Genomic DNA, 25,029 nt, shown 5'->3' with positions numbered 1-25,029 from the left:
GCAAAGTGTCTGCGCTGGGCTAAATGCCACTCAGAGCAACACACGGACTAATGAACTCTGCACTTTTATATTAACCGTCTTACCCCTTCCATACTCGGGAATACTAGTGTGGCTTCAGATGTGGAGCTAAAACAAATAATCCACTTCAAAAATAAACTGCCCTAGGAAGTATCTTTGAGCTTTTTAATGTTGAATTAAATATAAAAATAAAAACACGTGAATGCAAATAACTCTTCCTGCAAAGAATGCAGCACAAACTTCCGAGTGTTTTGGTAGTACCTGAGAGCTGGGATATAAAACTGCCTGTAAACAACAGTGAATCTGTCTGGCAGCACTGTTTTATTTCTCTCTCTTCTCCATCTCCCCCAGTACAAATTAATAAATATTGATGAGAAAGAGAAGCAATAAGACTTATCTATTAATTTCTCTCCTTTTATTTTCTGGACATGCTTAATTTAAAAGTGTGTTGGGGTTACCTTTAGTCATATATATGGCTGTTTGAGCCTTTTATTAGCCATGATTCATTCTGCATATCAGCACAAGGTGGTGATCATGCTTTCAGTCTGTATCTGTTCCATGATGCTCGGTTATCTGTCTGCCCCTGAGCTATCGGTAGGTATGGATTTGCATGTACACTGTTGTCCTATGACAATAGTATGCCAGGAATGACCGGTCTGGTATTACCTGGTCAGGTGAGGTTCCATTCAAATAATGTACATGCCACCAAAACAATTCAGATCAAAGGTCTGTCTTTCAACAGAATTAAAATGTACGGACTTCTAAAGCAATTTTAGCAGTTGGCTTTACAAATGAACTTATGTCAGCTGCTCTGTATGATGACTGACTAAATTACTTATATATCTAATCTTATCTAGCTATCTGTCTGTCTGTTTTTCAGCATTTCAGTACCCATCACCATATTATCTAGGCGCCACCATAAGATTAAGAAGCTCTGTAGTGACATTCTCAACATGATCTGCTCAGAGGTCATTAGCAGCGCCTTTCATACTGGCAAGGATTGGAGGAGAGCAAGGAAGTGCGCAGCAGAAGGAGAGAAAAAGGAAAAGAGGCGGTAAGCAGTTGGAGCCATTTTAGTTGTGCTCATCCTGTGTGGCTTGCTTAGCTAGTACTGAAATGTAAGAACCTCATGTCAGCTGTCTTTATTTTGATATGAGGACTATAGTACTTGTTGTTACACTACTGTTACATCAGAAAATTATCTCACACAGCCTCCAGATTGCTGTCCCTGTGCTTTCTTCAGATGCTGTTTACCTGCTTGGTCTTCATGATTTCCGTATATTACTGCCCCAGTGCAGGATACGTCTCTCAAAAATTCCTAGTAGAGAGCAAGCACTGCATCTCAGAGAACCACCTTCTCCAAACTAATATATTAGCTAAGGTTTTATTTTTAGCTTAGCATGTGGATCCTACATACAGCTTGAGCTTGGAGAAGGAAAAAAGGTGTTTTTTAATGTCCACAGAGTTACACAGGACCCATGGACTCAGGAGAGATAATTTTGTCCCACGAGACCCAGTCTTGCTTTCACTGAAGTCACCTGCTGTAGGCTCTCTGATTGCCATGGGCGCACACTGAGGACAGTCTGGGGCACTTGCATTTTAGAAGGGTGACACTGGCTCTACTGTGTGTGTTCACTGATGCATTTTGTTGCTACCGTTTCAAGAAATACACTGGTAAGTGAAAAAATGGCCAAAGCTCTTTATTTCATTGCTGCAACTAGGAAGCTGATTCAGTCCCAAGGAGGCCAATAGCAGTATGCTGATACACTCAAAAAAATTTCTGGGTGTCCTTTGTACCCCTTTTGGTACAAAAACATGGGGATTTACACTAGGGGATAAATAGGTGGTTCCAAAGCAAGAAGGAAAGAGCCAAAGTTGGAAGCTAACCACAATACGTGGGTGTAAGCGATTACCAAAGGCTTCCAGTAACTCTGCTATCATCAGAGACTGGCTTTATGGGTATGGCCTCAAGAAGTTTCCCTCCACTTAATTAAAGAGGCAGATAAGTATCTAGGTGGAGTGTGCAGATAGGTTCTGAATGAGTTATCCACTAAGGCTGGTTCGCTGCACCTATTGTTAAAGCCAAAATATAATATCAGATTAATGCATTATATTTGCCTATTATAGCACTATGTCATCATTATATGACATGTTATAATTAAAGCCCTGCGTTAGAAACAAAACTATTTGGCTTGGGATAAGTTGCCTTTATGACTTCTGTGGTTATGATTTCCTCCTTTTCTTAACCCCTTAAAACTGCATAATATAGCTATTTGTAACTGTATAAAGAAAGTTTCTAGTTTCAGATTCTAATCTCAGGTAATTCAATGTAAATAAAGTCAAAATCTGGCAGATAGGCTTTTCCTGTGTCTGAGTATTTGCTAATAGAGGGAAATGCCACGCTGCCCGGGTTGAAGGAGTCACAAAGATGGGCATTAGATTAAATACGAGCACACACAACTCACCATCTAGCCCTCGTAGTCTGTCCACATCAGTTCCTGATTATGTACAATTCCCCATTACTTTTTAGGAGAAGAAGCCACTCAGCATGCTTTTACTCTTCTTTTTCCTTCCTGGAACTACAGGAGGTAAAAATTGGTTATTAGACTGGTTTCTGGACCTAGCTCTCAGGAAACCATGCTCACGAATGCAAATCTGCCGAATGGGTGTGTGATTGCATGCCTAACTCGGAGATACGATTTAAGATTACAGTTTGGGTAACTGACTATGCTAATGTGTTTAATTAGTGATTTGCATATGCAAGCTTTTAAATTTCAGTAGTTGGTGATTCATGCATTTAAGTGCCAACCTTAGCCTTGCTGTCAGGTTTAGGTAGACAGTGTGCCAGCAGTACCCCCTATCTCCCACATCAAGTGCACAGGGCAAGTATTGTCACCACTCAAAAGGTAATTTCCTGAAAATAGTCAGGCCTAGTCTATTTGAGAAGCAAACGTGCTGTGGGGTTATGAATTTTCCTGCTGTTGTTTGGTAGCAGCTTTTATTATTTAATATTTTGCAATACCCTTATATAAATCTAATTGATGCCTTTTATATTAGTAACCAAACTTTGCATTTGTTTAGTTTGGAGATGACCACCTTAATAAAGGTTAATTATGAGAAGATGGTTGCCAATAGCTAGGGGTGATATCCCACTGTCTTAGTCAATCGGTGAGAGTTTATTCTGTTGCTGCAATGCTGTTAACTCAATAGTTTGCTTCCTAATTCGTGGGTGACCTTTCGCCTAGACTTGGACAGAGCTGGGTTTGGCCTTGGTAACTTGCTTGTGCAGTTTTAGGCTTTGAGCACGCCAAGCACTATTTTGTTATTTCTGTTTCACACACATCTTGGAAATGCATGTTCACTTCATGAAGGAAGGCCCCAGGTATAAATGCCAGATTTCTCAGGTCATCAGTCTGGGATATACGTGGAATTTGGATTTATAAAGCTTGCTGGAGACACATTTTTAGCATTTCATCTAAAATAAGAACATTCCTAAAGTGAAAAGTAAATAATGTAAAAATAATAATATGCAACAAGGTGATTTTTTTTTGCACAGAAAAGTTATTTCGTCAGCTTTTGCTGTTGGTAGCCTGGCCCCGGCTCAAGATGGGCCTGGCTTCCCTGCACAGCTGCTTGCTCACACGGGTAAGTCACTAAACTTGATCCCACTGTGACTGCTCCTGTTTGCACGGAAAGGAAGCTCTGAAGGGATGACTCAGAGGGCAAAATGGGATGGAATGGGCCACACATGGGCATTCCAGAGGAGCGTGTTCTCCTCAGTGGTGATTAATTTTCTGCTCTGCAAAATACTTAACAATACAAAACACTGGTAATTTCTTCATTCTTTAAACATTTCCATCAGTCTCTTAAAGGTGCTTTTATGAAGTCCATTCTGTCCTTTTCCATGTTGATTAATGAGTCAGACCTAATTACATCGACAATTTATTATCATGACACGTTGTCCCTGAGTAGCATGTTATTACATACTTAGTAAAACTGCAGCCATACCCACCAATATCAGGAATTACATACTGTCAAGGGGAAGGGAGTTTGAAAGGAAAATGCTGAGGAGTCAGAGAAATTCTGTGAACACAGAGCTCAGGTTCCAGGAGAGGAAAAGGAAGATAGTACCCAACTTTAGGATCATTTCAAATACCTTAAAAAGCATGAGGCATGATGAAAAGATGGCCCCTGCAGACGATTTCATCATGAGGGATAGGCTTCTGTACTCTACGAGTCAGAAAATTACTTTCTAATAGCATCTGCCTATTTTACATACATAATGAGCCAAATTTGGTGTGGTCATGCTGCTGCCTGGGGAGTGTTTGGAGTGAGGGACAATTGTGCTTCCAGTCATTTTCACCAGAAGACTGTCCTAAAGAGTGCACACTACAAAAATAACTGAAGGCTTTCCCTGGTGAACTCATTTTCATTTTTAGCATTTAATACAGACTAAGTAATTGATACGTGGCATTATTGATGTCTCTTATCTCGTATTTCACACTTCTTTAAACAAATAACACCTGAAACACCCGCCTCTATTCTCTCACATCCAGGAAGTGTCTTTCTGCGCAATAAAGAAGTGAAGCATTGAAGGGTGAGGTAGCTTGTCCAAAAAAAAACAAGTTTGAAACAATGCCAGAGACAGGACTATACTTTCTTTTTTCCAGACTCAGTAGGCCATCATTCCTGCCTAGTTATATGGGGCAGAGCAGTGGAGGCTGAAAAGCAGCTACCTGGGTATAACATGAAGCACAGGACCAGTGCAGCGTGCCCCTGTACCACACCAGGGCCCCCCAGCTTGCTTGGCTGTGTAGTGAGACCAAAACCCGCCAGAGATCCCAAGCTAATGTTCAGTCCCTGCGGGGAGGCTGGATAAGGACTCAAATTAGCTCAGAGTGTAAGTTCTGTGAAGTGCTTATTTGGAGCTCACTTTTACCCCTTTCCTCCCCTCAAGACATTGCGGCAACTGTCAGAGGGAAGAACCTCACACGGCATTTATAATGCTGATAGCAATGGGCTTTTCTGTCCTAAATTTGTGCACAAGTGATTTGGTTACAAACAACTGTGGATGTTGGTGAGCTGTGAATGCAGGAGGCAGAGTCAGTCAGAGTTACCAGGACATGAGAGTAAAAGGCAGCATTCCTCCCAGGCAAGTTTTATGCACTATTAAATGTATTTGACGTGGATAATTAATTTTGCCATTTGTCCACTTCCTACCCAAGTGCCAATGAGAAACCCTTCTCAGCATAAAGCCTGTTTTGAAGCAAGGGATGCAACGGCCTGAAATGCTGGTGTCTGAAATCCTTGTTTTACACCAGCAGAGCCTAAATGCTAAATGGTGAGAATAAGGAAGGAATATGGGGCTGCTGGGAGGTGGTCCTCACCCTCCTCTTCTCTGACTGCACATGAGGATGAAGTCAGCTTCTGCTGTACATCCACAGGCAGGAGCACTTCCTGCAAAGATAACTTTTCCTTGAGGAAGAAAACCAACCCTATAATTTCTGGACATTGGAGTAAGCAAAATAACCCTCCAAATGGGAGCAGCCTGCAAAGAACAGAACAGTGTTTGCCTCAGTGTGCAGAAACCAGGAATTAATAAGCCCAAGAGGTCTATATTGCCATCTTCCTTATAGGAATCTGTTGATCAGGAGATTAGGAAGGCACTACCCTGAGAGCGCAGCTACCACCTTGATTAGCAGTTTCATAGTCTCGTAAAAGGCACCTCGTTTTGCTCTCCCATGTAGGTGGAGCTTTGTTGGCAGGTGGAGCGTAGGAAAGGATTGCCAGTATTTTTTTTTCCCACCTCTGATCCTGCACTGAATGCCTAAGAGGAGCTATTGCAGAGGAGGGGTGCTGCCGAGGGCTGCCGGCTGCGTCCCCCTGCTCCGTGGGCTCCCTGAGATGCAGTCGCTGCTAGAGGAGGGGACACAGACACTTTAGGGGGTGTTTGTCTCTGAGCTGCCCTGTGCTGGAGAATGCTGCCCTGCTCCTGCCTGTCTGGGGACGGCTGGGTACCAACCTGCTGCTGCCCTCTGCTACCCCTGGTTAAAGCAGGATTTTGCCTCTTTTTTTTTTTTTATTTTTTAAGAGAAACCTTGTAGTTTTACCTGTCACAGTAAACTGACTCTAATGCCAGTAAAGCACGCCTAATTGGCAGGATTTAGAGACTGATCATTTCAATTTATGCCCAGAACAGGTAGGGCAGCAAAGAAAGCCTCTCCCACCCAACCCCACCCCTTCTCACCAAAGTGCCTCAACCCTGCCCTGAAGGGACCACCTGGAGGGCTGAGAAGGGAGTTCCCTCCCTGCGCGCAATAAAAAGGCACAGTCCTACAGTAAATACCAGGGTAAGCTTATGGCTGTTTAATAGTTAGTGTACCTCTGGTAATAAAGCTCTGGCAGGGCTCGTGCAGAAGAGCACCTGCTAGTGAATCAATGCAAAAACAGGAGCCATTGGATAAGTCTTTGCCTTCAAAAACTTGGCAAAACCCACCAGAGGAGAATTTTCACTTCATGTTACCGTGAGGTCAGTGAGAAAATAGTTCAGTGCCCCTAGTGTGTCTGTTGGAAACAGTTCCCATCACTGCCACAGCCTGCAATAGCCTTCCCAGAACCAGGCGCTGGTTGGTCTCACTTCCTTCTTTTAAAGCCTCTTTGCCCCATGGAGATCTGCCTTTTAGTCCTTTTTGCCAAACCCTTTCTAATCTGCCAGCCTCACTTGTGAACCGTATCCCCTGCAACCAGGCACAGGATTGTATTGCAACAGGTTTGTTTGCATCATGCTCACCCATTCCAGGTGCCTCATTCTCCGCAAGCCAAAATCCACAGGAGCTAATTCTGGAGAAAGGCACAGCTGACCCAGATTCGGTACAGACAGAGGAAGAGAAGTACCAAGGAGTAGTGGTTTTCCCCTGTAAAGTGGGAGTATCTGTTCATCTAAATAAAATGCTCTGAAAAGAAAAAGCAAACAGCAAAGCCCTGTGCAACCACCGTGTCGCTCTGAGTCTTCAGCAGACCCGTCTTATGCAATTGCAGAACTAAAATAAAAATAACATTTTCCAGTAGCCATTAGTGGCACTCAGATTGCCCAACGCAGGCATCATTGCTTTTCTCAGCGTCTGCTTTATCAGTTGCCTTCCAGCCTGTAGAAGTCCCTGGTTCTTGGCAGTGGCTCCTGCTGATGTGGAGTGGGTTGTTGCCTAAGAGTGCTTTGATCACCAGCCAGGTACTAACACCATGCGTTGGAGCAGTGGCTTGCCAGCCCCGGCCAGCAGACACACTGAATGGGCTCCTTCAGCACAGGAGGAGGAAACCAGGATTCATTTTGGCCCATTTGGGTGCATCTCATTCAGCATCTTTTGAACACCCAGGGTTTCTGCCATGTTTTCTGTGCCAGTGGCACAGCTGCATCACAGCAGTGATCCAGAGGCCAGGTAGCTATCCATGCCTGGGACTGGAATGGTGTGTTTCAGCAGAGCACTTGGCACATCCAAAACTTGCAAGCTGGTGTTCAGCTTTGTTTTGCTTCTGCTCAAGTGCTTTGTTACACTGGGACCCACTGGTAGCTGTTAGAGCACAGGCAGTGTCCCACTAGTCATATTTTCCTTCTGTCCTGAGGAGTACAAAAATGCTGAAGCCACCATCATCACCTTTTGTACGGGAGGGGATAGCCAGATCAGCCCATGTGCCTGGGTAGCTCTGTAGAAATTGGATATACGACATGAAAGTGCTCAAAATTTCCTGGGGCATGTGGTGTAAAACAGAGGAAGGCACAAAAGTCTTCCCAGAGACACAGTGATCTCAGATCCATGTATATACAGATCCATGTAAATGCATCCATGTAAATACCGATCTGTGCATTTATCATTACTCATGGGAGTAATAACAGTTCCACTGAAATCACTGCAGCTACATGTATAAAATGAAGCACATATGTAAGATCAGGATCTAAATATATAATAGGCAAATATACCTGCAGCTATGGCAACTGCGCGTTAGAGATGCACATATGTGCACACAGTTCCTAGTACATTTAGGGGCTAACTATCTAAAGATATATGATAAACTGTTGAGAGGACCAGGACCAGAAACTCTGTCCTTCCATTCTCATGCTTTCGCTAAAGCTCGGTATTTATGCCTTGCTGCTTAATTTCTGTCAGAGTTCTGCATTCATTAACTCTGCAGCTATATAATTTGCTTTGAAAGTGTTTAAGGACACTGCGAACCCCATAGCTAAAGTCCTGCATGAAGGCCTTCTGCCTCCCCTCCTCGTCCTTCAGATCTGGGGACTCAACGCAGCAGTCGGAGCTGTTCTTAACTTGGAGCAGAACAATGTTTTCTGCCACCATGAGTGGGCATCAGGAACACATCAGCGAAACCACAGTGCTGCTTGGAAGTTATCTGTCTTCATTGAGCTGGTGTAAAAGCCAGCTTGCATGCAGAAGTTAGGCATAAGTGGCTATGGTCCAGCTTGCATTCCTGTAAGCAATCAAACCCCTTGATGATTACTCTTTTTTTTTTTGGTGTAATTCTACTCATCTCATTGTGCGAAGTTATCCCACAGATTTTGTTCTGCTTCTTGTACGTTTAAACATTAGACACACTTAAGTATCTCGATGAATTACATTCTAGGTTCCCTTTCTGTCCTTTTGTATTTCAGAAAACAATAGAGGCAGAATCCGTGTCCTCCCTGTTCCCTGGAAGACACCTAGACTCGGAGAAATGTGGCGAATTGCAGTCAGAAACATCCACCCCCGAGTTATTGTCTAGATGACAGAGGCTGGGGAAATTAGCAAAACAATGTTTCTGCTAGCTAGCCACCAGTGCTCTCTCCTTCTGCTTCTCAAACCGGCTCCAGGCACTTTCTCTTGTTCTTGTGATTCCCTTCCTGAATTACTTCAGCCAAGTAATTGTTTCATCATGTTGCACAGAAATATTTTCCCATCGTGTCACCGTGACATTCATTTCTAAAAGCAAAGCCTCTCTGCTCACTTACACAAAATATAAATCAAGCTCACAAAACTTTTGTGGACCTGGATCACAGGTGAGCTAATGTAGGAGGGGAACACAGTCAGTGGATGAGGCATTAGAGGGATTTTTGCATTGTTTGAAGGAGACAGATTCCTGTTACTGTAGTTTCTAGACAACATCAATGAGCTACCTACCACAGGCTTAATGAAGTGCTGTTGCAATGGACTAGCAAACGCAAGGTATTTATAGAAAACAAACCAGCTGTTGCGCTTCTTTTATGTGGGGATAGGGACCATAAGCTTTCGTAGCCTCTATCAAAAACTCGGCTCCTTACTCTGCCTGGCATGATGTTCAAGCCCATCAAAACGAGGTCTGCTGACAAAGCCAGCACTTCTGTTGTGTGCTGTAGGGAGGGAATGTGTGAGTTCTGAGATGATTTATTATTCTGCAAATTGTATGAAATTGTGAGCCCTAACTAAAGCCTCTGATTTAAATATGCTGGACTCTGAGAAAGTGCTTTGATAGCTACGTAATGTGTGATACAGAGGCAGGAGCAGATGGGACAGGGAAAGGCAAAAAAAATGATGTAGATCAAAGCCTTCCTTAGACTGTAATTAGCTAGAAAATATTATTGGAATTAAATACCCCAAATTTGTGGTGGCTTCAAAACAAATGAGGGTTAAATTTGGCTCTGCTCTGTGAAAACTGTGACAACCAGTCAGAAGGTTTGGAACCAAATGTGTCCCTCTTGTAAACACAAATCAGTTAGTTTCAGCAACTATTAACCCATTTATCTGAGTTGGGAATTCCAGCCCTTTTGTTTTTCACATCCATCCACATCTAACCACCAACATTTGTAGGAGGGGTAGAAAGCCCTTTATTCAAAACAGAACAGTCAAACAATTTAGCAGGTAAGAAAACAATCACAAAGGGATTTTATTTCCCGGTAGATAGAACTACCCAAATCAGAATCGGAGCTGTGCTGAGCTTGAGAGCTCTTCTTTACTGAGGCTTAGGACTCAAATCCCACAGCAGTTGTGCTCCCGGCTGCTGAGCTGCAGGGTCTGGTATCACTGCAAAGAGAAACTGTCTTGGGATTTCACGTAGTTTTGCATCAGGCTTACACTGCATCATTCATCTCACATGGTCCTGATGTCAATGCGCGGCTATTTCCAGGTGCTTACATATTCCGCTGCTCAGCTGCCCAGGCTGGGTCAAAGCAGGCCTCAGTTCACATGATAGAATCAGAAACCTCCAAAAATCACGGGATATCACCCAAGTTTACAGCTTGTACAAAGTTTAGCTTTCTGCTGAAAGGATTGAACTGTCAGAATATGTTTTGGGTCCCAGCGAATAGTTAAGTAGAACTCCATTCTTTTAATAATTTCACTAGTCTGTTCAGGGTGCATCGCCCAAAAGAAGAGCCAGTTCCCTCATGTATTTAATGTACAGATAGTGCCACTTGGTTCTACTTTTACTTTACTGAGTAGTTAAAAACAGAACAGACTTGTTTCCGTGGGAGTAGTTCATTATATGCCTAGTTTCGTTTAGACTTCTTGATTGTATTAGGATCCTTGCAACATACATGCATAGGTTTACATTTTTCTTAACACTTCACATTAATATATGAGTTTTGCCCTAAAATTCTGACTACTAAGCATGTGCACAGAGATAAACACGCAAAAAAAAAAAAAAAAAAAAAAAGGCTAACCTGCAGGAGAGGGTTTTTTTTTTTTTTTTTTTTTTTCCTTAGTTCTTAGTAGGAAAAAGAGAAGCAGATTCATCATTACCCCATCCACCACATGATCATCTCTAACCAGAACAAACCGAGTGCAAAACCCTGCTGGTCTAATTTGGTGGTGGTTTAGTTTGTGTTGCTCTGAGTAACAGGAAAATGCAAGACAATACTTATTGTATCTTAAGTGATACCATTATAAATGACAAAAGAAGATGTGTAATTTGGCCTCATATACATTTTTGTCTTTATTAAAGCAGATACTAAGTTGCATTGACTTTTATTCTTGTCACAGCTAAGGAAACATTGCTTGAAAACTACCTAGTACGAGAGTAACTTCATATTTTCATACACATCCACATCAATAACAGTTGGTCTAGTGAGGAAATTGTAAAGGTAAACACTTCACAAAGTTTTTTTTTTTCAGGTTGTAATTTTGATAGAAGAAGGCTATAGCAAGAATGAGGAAAAAAACAAAATGTGATCGAGTCTCCCAGCCCAGTAACCCGTTGGTGCAATTTGGGTGATTGTATTTCATAGAAGATAAACAATTAGTATAGAAACAAGTGTAAATTTTCCTGCATCTTCCAAGAGTCAATAAGGGAAGGCAGCGGGCGAAGTGTCAGAGCAACACCACACAATGCCAGAGCTGTATGGGGATATACATGCTTTGGACAGATAAGCAGAGGCTAGCAATTGCTATTAATAGACAGAAAACCCACTAACAAAATAATACTTATGTTTTTTAAATATTTTGGCTTAAAATTATACATATGATTCCTTTTGCAGAACTAAGCACAACTGAATTTGAATGTTAGCAAATGATGAAACGGTGCTAGGTGCTTTGGATGCCAGTCCTAGGGATGTGGTCTTACAGACTTATTTCTAAATAGGAAGAAACTCTGTTATTTTGGTAGTAACAAGAAAGATCTGTATGAATCAGTCAATGTAGCATTCAATTTGAAAGGGGAAAAACAACCCCGAACCAAATGATGTTTATAAACTTCCATAAAATTCAAAACAGACTCATGGCATAAAGGCCGTAACTCCTCGGCGTGGTTTACCTGCAGGTAGCCTGCAAAGTCCTACCGCAAATTGCCCTGAGTCACTTTAGGAAGAGAAGCTAAAGAAACCTTGTGAGAAGACAACTGAGATGCACCAAGTACTGCTTTCAGTCAACCGAATCTTGCTTGTAATGGGAAGCTATATCAATATTTGGAGCCAAGCCCCTGTTCAGACAGGGATTTTCCAATGTCCCCACCCCCACCCCTGTAATTAGAAAAAATATTTGGACTCTTTTGTCTGCTTTAGTACTAGAATTAGTGCTCAGATTCATTTCCAAGCTACTTTTTCCCAAACTGTTTCCAAACATTTTTTTTTTCTAGGAAATGTTTTAATTCCAGGGGCTTTTTCATATGCTTGTTTATAAAGTAGGGTATTTCATGACCTCTATGCATTTAATCATGCTAGAAAGCTCCTAAAATGTAAGTTCTGTAGCTGACAGAAGATAAAGAAAGAAGGAGTCAGGAATTCTCTGACTCTTCCAGGTTCCTTCTGAGACTAGTGTAAAATCAATGCATTTGTGCTCTCGGTTTTCCTCTCTGTAACCACGTCCTTTTGACAAAAACTCATTGCTGCACAGGTTTCTTCCTGAACGAGAGATCTTTAATCCAAATGAAGAGATACATGGCAATACAGCAGGAATTTAAACATTCTTTAAATTGCAGCAGCGCTGCCCTGACTCTCCTGGAGCAGGCAAAGTTTAAGGACGGGGATTAGCTCATTCGTGCCTGACAGAGCTCTATCTCCAAAACTGGACTATTATTTAAACAAATATAAATACCTTTAGTACATCTTATCTTTCAATCTACCCTGCCTCCCAGCCCTCATAAACTGAACTTTTGTTGGAAGCTTTGTCATTTATAAAGAAAGAAAGAAATGTATCTGAGGACATCTTCAGTCCTGCAGCAATTCTGCCCTCAGCAGCACTCAGCTCCGACTGGGAACGCAGCTTGTGAGTTTGGGTAACATTACATGGCCTACAGCACAACAAGAAAATAGGATCTAACGATGTGGATAAGTTTCGTAACTAGAAGAATAGTAGAATAAACAGCCACAGGAGGCTGGAGAAATCAGCGTCACGAGGGACAGTCAAGACAAGATCTAACGTCTATCCTGCCTGCAAGAACTTGAGTCAAGCCGGTGCAGGAGCTAGCTCACCCGAGAAAATCTATTCTTAGGGTCTCATAAAACCAACTGAACTGTGCTGTACGAATTAAAACAGCAGAAATCTGTAACAGGTCTAACACTTCGTGCTTACAGTGCCCAGCTCCTAGCAGGAGCTGCGGAGGCACTGCGAGAGCAGGGGACGCACAACAAATTTCAGGAAGAGCTCCGGGAGTTTGCCCCGCCAGAGGAAGATATGATCTTAAGTGTGAAAATGCACAACAGTTCTTTCGGTAGAAAACATGCTTTGCTTTGAGAAACATTAGAAATAAACAACAAATTCGATATTTGTCCTGAAATCTGCTGCTTTTTGCATTGGAATGTATAGCAGCCAATTCCAATGCATTGGCTCGATCCAGAAAAGCCCTTCTGTATTCAGCTGTCCAACAGCACAGACAGTTAAGAAGTTTCTGTTCGGAGGCACTCGACTTAAAAACTTAGTGCTTAAATTTGGCCTAACAGGAAAATGGAAAATGCTGAGTAAGAGCTGATCATTTTCTCAACTCCCTGCGCGTAACCAGCTCGGGACTGTTAGCTGCTCGCAGAGCTGCGTGCGGCAGCGAGCAGCGGGGGCTCAGGAGCCGTGCCGAGCCTGGCTCCTTCCATCAGAGGCAGAGCCCCAGCTCCCCTGGGAACAGAGGTGTAGCCCAGCACCAGCTTCCTCCTTCTCTGCCCCCCAGCTTATCTGCCACTGTCCCCCAAGCACAGAAGCACAGAAACAAACACCTCTCAACAGAGAAACTCCATCTACATTTTTTTCAGAAAATGTCTCAAGAGAAAGGATAAGGGAGCTGTTCGTGTGCCTCTCACCTGGCCGGCTGCAGGAGAGCTTCCTGAGCAGTGACCGAGTTACCAGCATCCAACAGACATGCTACTTTCTGATGTTTGTTCCTGTAAACTACAAACATAAGAAAGGCTGAATCATAGCTTAGAGAACAGAAACTCCTTAAGGAAAAAATAAATAAATTAATTAAAGCTTCCTCCCTTACTTTTTCTTCCTCCCTCCCACTTCAGAGTCGGAGTTACTTTGCCAAGGACCGGCCCCGGTTTGGACAGCACACCTCGCTCTACACGTTGGGAACAGCAAGAAGTGCAAAATCCGAAAACGCCAAACAACCACCTCCTCCCCACACAATACCCAAGCGGCAGCTAAAGCAAGTGATTAGAGGAAATAAAATGAGGCAACAAGAACTGGCTGAAGCTTCCAGCCCTGCTCTTTGCTGGCTTTCTCTTGGGGTTTTTGTTTTTGTTTTTCTCTGAGTCACAGAGAAAGTGAAAAGACCAACAGAAATCCTGCTCCCTGATCACAGCACCGAGCCAGATGCAGCTAGAGTTTCAGCTCTGCCTTTAAGCTAGCTTCAAACGTGCCTTCCAAATAAAACAAGCTACTTTTTTTAACCTAGTCATAAAGTTTATTAAAATTGTTCATTAATGCTTCAAACGTAGCAAGAATGCATAGATCCCAAAATATACATATGTATTTTCTTATAGAAATAGATTATTCTTTATAATAAAAAAAAACAAACGTAGGAACATCTTTAACAGATTACTCAATCCATGACTGACAGTTACACGAGATTGCATCATGTACGCAGCATTCCCAGCCATGCTTCAAGGATTGCATCACTTCGCCCTGCTCTCCTCTCGCTGTGTTAAATACCCCCAGCGCCCAGCAGCCCGCAGAGCCCCGCGGCCGCCGGCCCCCGACCCCCGACCCCCGGCGCGCCCCCGCGCCCAGGCGGCCTCACCGGGCCCCTCCGCCGACGCGTAAATAAAGAGCAAACCGAGCAGAAAACCCCGCCGAGCCCGGGGGGAGCCCCGGGGGCACGCTGCGAGCCCCCAGCCCCGGGCTCCCCCGGCATGGGGGGTGGGGGGGCGCAGCGGGGAGCCGGCCACCGGCGCTCCCCTCCGGCCGGCCCCGGGGAAAGGGGGTCAGCAGCGCGGCGAGGAGGCGAGCAGGGGCTCGGGCAGCTGTTTGAACAAGTTCCTGAGGGTGCTGAGCTCCCGGGAGAGCTGCTCCACCTTCTTCTGCAGCCGCTCGTTCTCGGCCGTCAGTTCCAAGACTTTGTGCTGCGTCTCCAGGTTGCGCATTTTGGCTTTGTCGCGGCTCTTGCGCACCGCGATGTTGTTCCTCTCCCGGCGCAGCTTGTACTCGTCGCTGTGCTTGTCCACGCACTTCTTGGGCTTGTTCTTGCCCGCGGGGGGGGCCGAGTAGCCCCCGCCGGCCGCGGCCGACTTGGAGGACTCGGAGGGGTTGGGGGTGCCGGGGGGGCTGGAGGAGGACGAGGTGGACAGGTTCCCGCTGCTGCCGCTCGGCACCGACTGGTAGCCCAGGTAGGAGCGCACGGTGCTGCCGTAGGGCGAGGACATGCCCCCCGGTCCCGGCCCGGCCCCCCCTTCTTCCTTACGGGGCCCTTTGCAAGAGTCCAGGGTCTCGAAGACCGGCTCGGCTTTGGTCTCCACGATCTGGGGCGGGAAGCAGCCCGGCAGCCCCCCCGGCTTGTGGCTCTGGCTGCCGCACGGGTGGCCGTGCCGGCCGAGGCTGATGTAGGTGTAGTCGGGCTTCTTGCCGCCGCTGCCTTTATAGTCCTCGGCGAAGAGATCGGAAAGGAAATCTTGGCCGCCGCCGCTGCTGCACGGAGGCTCAAAGTTGCCCCCTGCTGCTGCTGCGGGAGGAGGCGGCTGCGCCGGCTGCTGGGATGCTAAGGGGTCCAGGTAGGGGCTGAAGTCGATGGCTCGCTCGTGGTCCCCTACGGTCAGCTCGGTCATGGAGCGGCCCCCGGCCGCCCGCGGGTGCAGCTTGTTGAGAGCAGCCAGACAGTCCGCCTCGTAATAGAAATTCGCCACTTCCATGGATTTAAAGGCGGGCGGCTGGATGGGGAGGCATGCTGCGTCCCAGGCCACCAGGCGTTGCATGAAAGCAAAGGGGGATGCGGGGAGGAGAAGACGGCGCAGGGGGCCCCCCCGGCAGAGGATCGAGCTGCCGCCGTCGGGGTGGGGGGCTCCGGACCCTGCCTCGGGCTCCGGCGCTGGGCACCGCGGCTGCTGCGCTGCCCCCCCCGGCGCCGGCTCAGTCCCTGCGGCTCGGCGGGGCTCTGCCGCTCCGGGTGCTGCGGCTGGAGCTGGCGCTTCTCCTGCGGACCATCTGGTTGCGGGGCCCGCGTCCTAAAAGCCTCTGCCTTAGGAAAGTTCCTCCGCTCGGTTATTTATAGGGGCGGCCGATCCCATAGCAACAGGCGCGTCACCGCCTGGCCGCCTGCCACGCCGAGCTGCCGCCGGCCCCGGCCCGCGGGTGCGGAGCGGGTGCGGAGCGGCTGCGGGGGCCGGCACCGCCGCCGGGACCGCCCGGGACGGGGCTGGGACCGCAGGTGCCCCCCGCTCCCTGCCCGGCCCCGGGGAGGGGGCAGCGATGGGCCCCGGGGGGGTGCGGAGCAGCCCCGCACCCTGCGGGGTGCGCGCGTTTGGGGACGCAGGGGTGCAGCGCTCCCCGCCCCGCCGGGCTCGGTTTGCCCCCGGGGAAATGCAGGCAGCGAGGGGTTATTCAGCTGGCTGGTTTGGCTTTTTCCAAGCTCTTTTGGCAAAGCGGGGGAGCGCTGCGAACGGAGGGCAGAGCGCGGTGCTCGCCGTGCGGTGCTCGGGGGAGGAACAGCCGGCGGCAGCTCCGCGGGCAGGGGAGCGCAGCGGCGTTGTCCAGGGGCCGGCAGGGAGCAGGGAGAAGCGGCTCCGGGCTCCCTGCTCGCCGCTGGAGCAGTCACAGCAAAGCCACAGCTCCCCTCCCCAGCCCTTCGTGCCGGGATGGTGGCCTTAAAGTTTGTCTCGGCGTATTTACTTTGCACGATGTGGTGCAACTGTCAGGGTACACAAACGGTAGGGGATCTGTGCCCTGGACCCAAAGGGGACCCAGGCGGCTCTGAAGCAGGCCGGTACGTGCACGGCAACATGAGAGCCCAGAGCCTGCAGAATGGCAGGGTAAGTTTGGGAAGGAAGACTGAATCTTGATGTCCGTTTTAATTAAAGACACCCACCTTGGGAATCAAACTTATATTTTCACTCTCTTACTCCCACATTTACCTGTCTACAAGCCGGTGATTCATCGCCAGAATAAAGGACATTAATTTAAAACAAAACATATAATTAAAGGAAGTAGGAGTGTCCTTCGCCTCAGTAAAGAAGACCTAGCACTGCAGGGAAAATGACACTGCCTCTTAGAATAATGTGAAGCAATCCTGCGGTGTGGGAAATATTGTAACGTTAAGCCAGAGGAACAGGTATTGCATTATACGATTCAAACAGTCAACTGTTCATAATGTTCAAACCTCAGAACTTTGAAAAGAGGAAGAATTCAGAAATCAGCCAGTGGACCATCACACTTTGTCTTTCTTGCATTTTTTTTTAGTTTTCTTTGCCTTTTCTTCTCGCGTTTTAAAGGGATTTTTCTTTCCATAACAAAAGTACCCTAACTGGTTTTCAGGCTTCAAATATTTCTAGTTCCATCTTTATCTACCAAGTTAATCTTTGGTGAATGCACCAGAGATTAAATTGGAGCTGGGCCTGGCCAGAGATCTGGGTCTGGAGGTTGTAGCTGGAGCCCATACCTTCCTAAACACAAACATCTGTATTGGGTGCAAATACTGGCAAGTCACAGGGAGCCGGGGCTTGTTCTTCTGGCTGTTTACCCTCTCGTTCTGTCTTTATCCTGCCTTCTGATCTGGCAGTTACATCCAGCGGCTGCCCTAACTGGCCCTTGCAACTGAACTCTTGAAAATCGGTCTCATGCGCTTCCTACCTCCAAAACAGCTCGGGAACCCACAAGCAGAAGGTCTCCTGCTGAAACGCCTGTTTGGTTTTTCCTGGCATTACCCCGACGGGTTGCCACGGCCACTGGCTAAAATTTAATGCTAAAACTGATTGATAAATTTGGTGGGCATTTTTTTTCAAGACACTCGTGGAGATCTGAGTTTGCCCTCTCCGAATTTCTGCCCTGTTCCCTGCAGCTCAGCGGCAGAAAGCCGTACTCCCGCCCAGGCTGATCTTCCCTAACAAAATAAAACGTCTGTGCAACTGTCATGTGAAATAGATTATATCAGGGATGGTGTGGCCCACACCTCCTTTTCCAGGCCAGTGCTGAGTAATCCCGTAGTCACTGAGATCACACGTCAGCCGGAGTGGTAATTGAGGTTGGATGCCCAGCTTGTCCCCTCCTTCCCTTCTCCCCCCTCACCTCCCTGCTGCACCGAGATCTCTTTAAACTTCCTCCAGCTCACCTCAAATCCCAACATCCACTCTCACGGAGCCAACGTCCATTCTCAGCTTCTCATGGGAACCTTGTTGGCGGGACTAACCACTCATCCAAAACCCTAACGTTCGGCAAGCAGGTTTTGAGCTAACTCCAGTCTCTTTTAAATTGTTTCTGCACTTGTCATAACAAATGCATGGCCAGAAATGGGGTTTTTGAAATGGGAACAGGTGTAGGGTGAAGCTCGCACCACAGAGGGTTGGGTGGAGGTCTTGGCACACCGAGCTCCGTCCCTGCAAGTGCCACGGCTTGGCCTGACCAGGTGTGCGGAGGCTGCTAATGGTCCTGGAAAGCCTTCTCCACACAGAGGTGCCTGGATAGGAAGAGAGATGCAGACCTTCCTGGTGAAGGGATCTGGGCACTGGCCTCACTCTCTGTAACAGGTCTCCCGACAGAGCAGATTGCAGCAGAAAGGCAGCATTTCTATGAAAAGCACCCTCTTTTTACTGATTTAATGATTTAGTTTTTCAGAACTAGTCAGTTGGGGAAGGAGACGGCATTACTCACAAATTACTTAGTGAGAACATCAACATTTTTGAGCAGCAAAAGATGTTTTTCTGATGCAATAAAATCCAGATTCCTCTTTATTCGCGTGTGAAACAATATAGATACTGGAAGGGTAAGACAAGGATATGAAAAGAGGCAAAGTGGAGGAAAGAATTTCATTGTCACTGCTCAGTGCTGTCATGAATTAAATTCTGCTATTCTGCTCTCCAGTTTCCCTTTTGTGCTGTAGAAGCCACACATTTCCAGCTGCAGGCTCAGACCTACAATAAAGCATTGCAGAGACTTTTTTTTTTTTTTTTCCTGGAAATTGTCTCCTTTTCTAGGATTTCTTGCAAATTTTCCAGTTCCCACACTCCAGGTCTATAGCAGCTGTCCCTAGAAGGACACTCACTTTGGGGAGGTGTTATTAGTTTAATGGTCACAGATCAAACACTGAAGCATTTCTAAGAAGGTCTGTGGGCTGGGGTTCGTACTCTAGATAGAGGCTGTCTATAATTTCTTATGCTTCTTGCTATAGACCCGTCTCAAGTATTATTTGCCTTGCAGCAGCTCATAGCAGATTGATAAGATCAAGGTTCCATCATGCTAAAAACCCAGTGTGAGCACAGCTGCTCACCCACAGACCTGCAGTCTGAAATGCGATGTGGAGGGGCAGAAGAGGGGCAAAGAAGCAATAGGGTAGTGCTAGAAGCTGAGCAGTGAACAAGGTGATGTAGGTGGTATGCTCAAGGTGAGCAGAGAGGAGAACGTGAAGGGTTTCAGAGCAGAGTGGTGTCCCCATGTGTGGGCACACTGGGGGAGAGCACAGGGGTGGTGTGGGAAGGTCTCAGGGGGTAGGATGTGACCTTGCCTGAAAGCCCAGCTTGAGCAATGTTGCAATAAAAGCTGCAAAATAGAGAAGTAAAATTGAAATTTATTTCTGAGCATGTTGTGTGCGCTGTTTTTAACTTCTTCCTAGCCCCAGGTCCCTCTTTATACAGCCGCACACCTTCTGCCAGCAACGACTCATAAGTTGTACCTGGCAGACGCCAGATTTCAATCTATTGCTTTCAACTTGCTCTTCTCCGCTGTTAAAAAACAAACAAACAAACAACAAAAAAGCCAGCATTTATGAAATGTCAGGCAGGGACAATGTCTCAACTCAGAGAGAGGTTGGCAGAGACAATGTCTCAACTGAGGGAGGTTGGCTCTCCTTCCATCTCCCCCAGCTCTTAGACCAGGCTGGAGACTTTGCCTCATTTTAACATAAAAAACTATTGCCACATGCCTTCCTCTCTTCTTAAACCGCAGCTGTGGTACTCTGCCTTGCAGTCTCCAGTGGCAGGGAGCTCCCCAGGCGGGTTGCAGGCTGTGTCTCCTGGCCTCCTTCGGTTCTTTTGTTACAGACCAGAGTCCTCCCCTTCCCCGAGGGCTCCCTCACCCCTCGTTCCCATGTGACTTGGGGATGCTCGGGTATTTGTTGGTCTTCTGCTGATTTTCTGCTCACCTCTGACCTAGCATGCTTGGCCTTTGCAGTGCTGGGTTGCTCAATCCCCTCTTTATCTACATGTTGCTCTTTGCCCTACCGAGGGCTGCAGAGACGACACCTGGAGATTGGCACCACTGCCTCCAGCCAGTGGGACAACATGAGCAAAATACCTTCCCCTACCAGACTCTGAAAAATTTCCAGAGCAAATTGGAGGTCAGAGCACCCACTCTGCAGCTCTGTGGAGGAAAGAAAAGGAGGGGGCGTCTGAATGCACACAAATGCCCATGGAAGGGAGCAGTGACAAAGCAGAAGCCCTAGGCGCCAGCGCTGTGTTGCAAAGTCTGTACTGAAGTCATTTGGCTGGCAAGATGTGGGTTTTCTTTCTGAGCAGGGACAGTAAGAGGTGACTCTGTGTGTTATGAGTAGCCTGTCTCCTTGCACCCTCACCACCCTCTGCTCCACCCCAAATAAATTAAAAAAGTAGAGAAGTTGCTGTCCACTAACTTTCCACTTTCCAGAGGTTCTCCATGGTTGTCTCACATTTCCTAGGTAATCATAATCTCCAAGCTTGATGAATGTGTTGCAGAGCACATGTTAATCCTTTTTTTTTTTTTTTTTTTTTTTTTTTTTCTTCTAGAGTACTCAGACTTTCAAAAAATCCATCAAGGAAACAGGAATCTAACCCTTTTAGGGCACCCTGACAAGTGTCAGGAGTTCCCAGGAATAGATATCAGTGATACATTAAGGAAATTTTTTAAAAGAGGAGAACGATTCAGAGGACCTGAAGATGGGGCCAGGTAACTGGAACCTCAGGGTGTGTATTGGTGGGGGTAAGGTAAACCGAAGGAAGTCTTGGGTTGACAGGAGAGTGAGCTTCAATGAAGAATTATCAGATTTTTGATTAAATCATTAAATCAATGCTCCCCAGCCTTTACAAATACTTTTTATTCAGCTGCTCTTGTGTTGAGCACCATGGGGTAAGTGGGGCTGCCAGGGGATCAGTTAGGACTTGTTGGTGGTGAATGCTGGCGTAGAGGAGCAGCCCCCGGGCTGGTCTGTGTCAGCTGGCGGCTGGCCTCGATGGCCTGGGCACCAGGTGGGGATAGCCGCCGTGTTCATCCTCCACACGCTTCGTTTCTGGGTGCCAGTCATCTCCCTATCATTGCATTTATGGCTTTGGAAGGGAGCCGTAGGAGTGGCTATTCCAGCTCTCCCACCCACTGACACTTTCCCATGCCAGAGAGTCCAGCAAGGGAGCTGCAGCCAGTTTCTGCTCCCTTCGTGCCTCACGGATTAGGAAGAATTGCATAAGTGAGGGTAAGAGGCAAGAGAAACGAGTCTGAACTCTGGCTGCTGTGCACTGCAGCCAGCCCCGTTCAGTGCTGTGTGAGCAGGGGGTCTGTGTTCAAACACGGCTTCCAGATCTTTGTGGCAGGCGGCTCTTGGGCACAGATGGGTAAGGGGGAAATACAGAAACGAGGCAAGGTGGCTGCTGTGAATTCGCAGGGTGACACAGCCACCAGGACCTCTGGTGCCCTATAAATCAAAATCATTGCCACCACTCAGCCTCAGTTGTGAGGGCTGCACTCTGCGCCTCTCCAGCACGCTGTTGAGTCTGCAGCTGGTGATAACAGGAGGCAGATAAAAGACCAGATAATTACTTTAATGAAGAACACGTGAAACCTTGTTTAGGTGACACCTGCCATAGCCGAATTGGCAGACAGGCACAGAAGCTGGAAGGGGACATCAGCCCCACGCTCCCCTTTGGCTCTGAGGAGGACCCGTCACCGGGGCAGGGCTGTTCTGTGTGGGTTTTACTCTTTATTTATTTACAAGTTCCGTTGCTTTTCCAAACAGGGGAAGCCTGGAACCGAGGGCCGGCGGCCCAGGCCTCACCTGTACCCGTGAAGCCAGCGGCCCGGCCCGGCCGCGAGGTGGCGGTACGAGCCCGGGCACGGTGCAAGGCCCAGCCCCAAGGGCCGGGCTCGTACCGCCACCTAGCGGGGCCACAGCGCCCTCAGCCCGGCCCTGGCCGTGTCCTGGGCCGGGGCGAGGAGCAGCCAGGGCAGGCTGAGGGGAGAGAAGCCGGCAGAGTGTCTGGCCCCTCAGGGCAGCGGACATAAAGTCCCTGCAAAGCCTTCTCACGGCTTGGTGCACTGAGAGGCGACCCGACACGACGTGGCTCGTGTCTGTGTTGCTGGTCTCCTTTCAAAAATAAACAACACAAAACAACCCTGCAAGTCTCTATTCTTTCAGAGAGGGACATAAACAACCCTCTGAGTCTCTTTGTTCTTTCAGATACAGCCGCAAGGCAAGAGAAGAGTGGAGCTGGACTCTATTTGCTCTCAGAACTTCTTCGCCCGACTCCCTGCACGTGGTTTGTCAGCGCGGTGAGTTGAACCCCCTGGGTCTCGAGCCCTGCCGTGGCTGGGCACACACTGCTCTTTGTCGTCCGGAGCTGTGTCTTGACAGACTTTACAAAGCTGGAGAGAACTTGTCCCTGCTGCCTGTTCCCTGTGCGTCCCCAGCACCACCAGGAGCCGGCAGGTTGCCCTTGCCCAGGTTACCTGTGCACAGCGGGGCCTTTCACAGTACGGAGCAGGGAGCTGAATACAACCAGCACTGCGGGGGCTTGGCTATAGGCTACCCTTAAATAAAGCAGCCAGGGATTTAGCTCTGTTATAGGCCTCTTTATGGTAATGTGGTCTATGATGTGCTGCCAATACAGTCTTCATCTTCTCCAAATAGCATCAAGATTTTACTGCATAATTACCTTTTTAATACAGATTTCTGTTCAGAATCTCAACAATGTTGTCCTAACTATACTGACACTGTACCACGTCACCAATATGTTGTCTGATGCATCGCTTTAATTCGCTTTATTTTATTTTTCTATATTTCAAAAAGGCGTTGGACTCATGCAATGCTGAATCCTCATGGCTTCCCCTGTGTCGTGGGACACAGTCATAACCTGAGTCTATGAACTAACCTACCACTTCCCCCACCTCCTCAATTAATGTTAGAGGAAAGAATGTTCTTCAAATGTGTCCTGAGCATTGGTCTGTCACTAGGAAAGGACCAAACCCTTTCCCCAATGGTCTTCTGCCGTGTCGCAATGAACTGAGATTAAAATGGGCTGCAACAGCACCTTTTTTCTTTGGCTAGGTTTCACTCTAAGCAGTTACACTGACATTTCTATGCAGCTTTACTCTGGCAGATACCAAGACAAAACTAAAAACCATTTTCCAGGAGAACGTTATTATGCATTCAAAGCCAAAGCTTGCTAGCAATTTGCTGCTTTTTTCATACTGACAGTCCTATTGCCTTGACAAAGCAAGAAGATTAACAGATGTTGAAGGTATCTTGGCAAACCCTCCAAGAACCGTACCTCATATAAAACTGTTTATATCTTACATCTAGCTTACACGTTTGTAATGGAGGCATATGGTCACATATCTCAAAAACACATTTAAAGGTGCCATATCCTACTGAAACAACATTAATTCCTTCACATTTATACCACTTCCACACTAACACTGTCGAGGTCACTGTGACCCTAGCAGTATCGTAGAAAACTCCTTAGCATCAGAGCAGCCTAACCTTGTAAATGTCTAATGAAAACATCAGTATCCCTTGATGCCAGACTGTTTCCATCACTCAGTCTAAACAGAGCCCAGTCCAACAAATTGAGGCACCCCAAGCTAATGCCTTTTAATTGGTTTATTACCCAATTAATAAAAAACACAGAGAAATCCTCCCTCAGACAAATACCTTCTTTTGTCAGCAGCAAATCATCACTTATAGTTTCCAGAACTTTTGATACAGTAAATGGACTCATTGAATTCCTGAACCAGCTTTTCATTAAGAACTGATAATTTGAGCATATGTTTCATAATAATCAATTTGTGATCTTTCAAACAGCATGGCAGAGTCTGGGAGGCTCTTAACCTGCTCCAGAGACATGGTAATTTTGGCACACTGCTAAGTGACAATGTGGAGCAGTTCCTTGATGGTTAGGTTTGTTCAGTTCTGTGAAGTTCCAGGACAGAACAGCCTGGTCACAAGCAGTGTTTCTCTCCTGCTGTCTGGAGGGGAGCCCACATGTCCCCCCTGAGGGAACAGGAACCTCGTTTCCCCTGGTGGGTGTGATTTGCTGTAGTGCAGCCGTCAGGGTGGGAGGCGAGCCCCAGGCCCAGCCAGCACCAGCCCAGGTTGTGCTTTCCCACCACGTGTGCCTCGCTGTCCAGGTGTGACGTGTCTCATCCCTCATGGTGCATCACCTGCGGGGACACAACCTTCAAGTTAGACAGACATCTGGCTCAGCATTTTGCCCTCTCTAAATGAATCTGTTCTTAATTATTTAAACGGAGCCTGCTTAATTATTTGAAACACTTCTATTTTTTGAAGCCGTTTTATTTGATCATCAAATAAATATGTTTAAAAAAAATAACAGGCATGACGCAGTGCTTAAACATCGCTTGGGGCTTGTTTATCTGTCTTCGTGTTCCGTGCTGGAATGTGTTTGTTGGGGCCCAGCGTACCTCAGTGAGTGTCTGTTAAGGAACACAGGCCTGATTACCAAATAAAGGGACCGAAATTAATGTTACTGGCACGGAAGAAAACCAACATGATTGGCAGGACGGCAGCCTGGGTGCCCCAAGGAGCAGAAGGGCGCCCAGGGAGGCGCTCAGGGCTGCACCCGCCGATGACCGCACGCTTCCCCGCCCCGTCTGGCGCTGGGTGGCGGCACCTCGGCGGGCAGCGGCGCCGCCAGGGGGCGGGCGGGCCTGTGGGGACAGGGGACAG

At 47.2% G+C, this 25,029-nt stretch overlaps 2 protein-coding genes across 5 annotated transcripts in view; one reads left to right on the top strand and one right to left on the bottom strand.

The window, feature by feature from the left end:
- Positions 1–25,009, top strand: part of LOC137865669 (uncharacterized) — a 171,823-nt gene extending 146,814 nt beyond the window's left edge. Inside the window, exons 1-6 of one of the 4 annotated variants that reach the window (XM_068700927.1) lie at positions 933–1,072; positions 1,482–1,692; positions 2,549–2,606; positions 3,575–3,663; positions 22,522–22,613; positions 23,131–25,009. In XM_068700927.1, coding sequence (XP_068557028.1) covers positions 1,657–1,692; positions 2,549–2,606; positions 3,575–3,663; positions 22,522–22,613; positions 23,131–23,206 — 351 coding nt within the window. In that variant the 5' untranslated portion in view covers positions 933–1,072; positions 1,482–1,656 and the 3' untranslated portion in view covers positions 23,207–25,009. Of the gene's footprint in view, positions 1–898; positions 1,073–1,481; positions 1,693–2,548; positions 2,607–3,574; positions 3,664–8,680; positions 12,065–20,860; positions 21,021–22,521; positions 22,614–23,130 lie in introns of those variants that run through there. The other 3 variants (XM_068700924.1, XM_068700925.1, XM_068700926.1) reach the window with 3 other exon arrangements.
- CEBPB (CCAAT enhancer binding protein beta) lies at positions 14,342–16,154 on the bottom strand. The gene has a single exon (XM_068700921.1). It carries the CDS (start codon positions 15,866–15,868, stop codon positions 14,885–14,887), a length of 984 nt encoding a protein of 327 aa, XP_068557022.1. The 5' UTR covers positions 15,869–16,154; the 3' UTR covers positions 14,342–14,884.
- Positions 25,010–25,029: the final 20 nt, after the last annotated feature.

This window comes from Anas acuta, chromosome 16 (genome assembly GCF_963932015.1).
Source record: "Anas acuta chromosome 16, bAnaAcu1.1, whole genome shotgun sequence".
Lineage (NCBI taxonomy): Eukaryota > Metazoa > Chordata > Aves > Anseriformes > Anatidae > Anas > Anas acuta.
The sequence above is the reverse complement of the archived record's forward strand: the minus strand, read 5'-3'. Positions and strand labels throughout refer to the sequence as shown.

Coding starts and splice junctions, on each gene's coding strand:
- CEBPB (XM_068700921.1), bottom strand. CDS start 15,868: ATGCAACGCCTGGTGGCCTGGGACGCAGCATGCCTCCCCATCCAGCCG.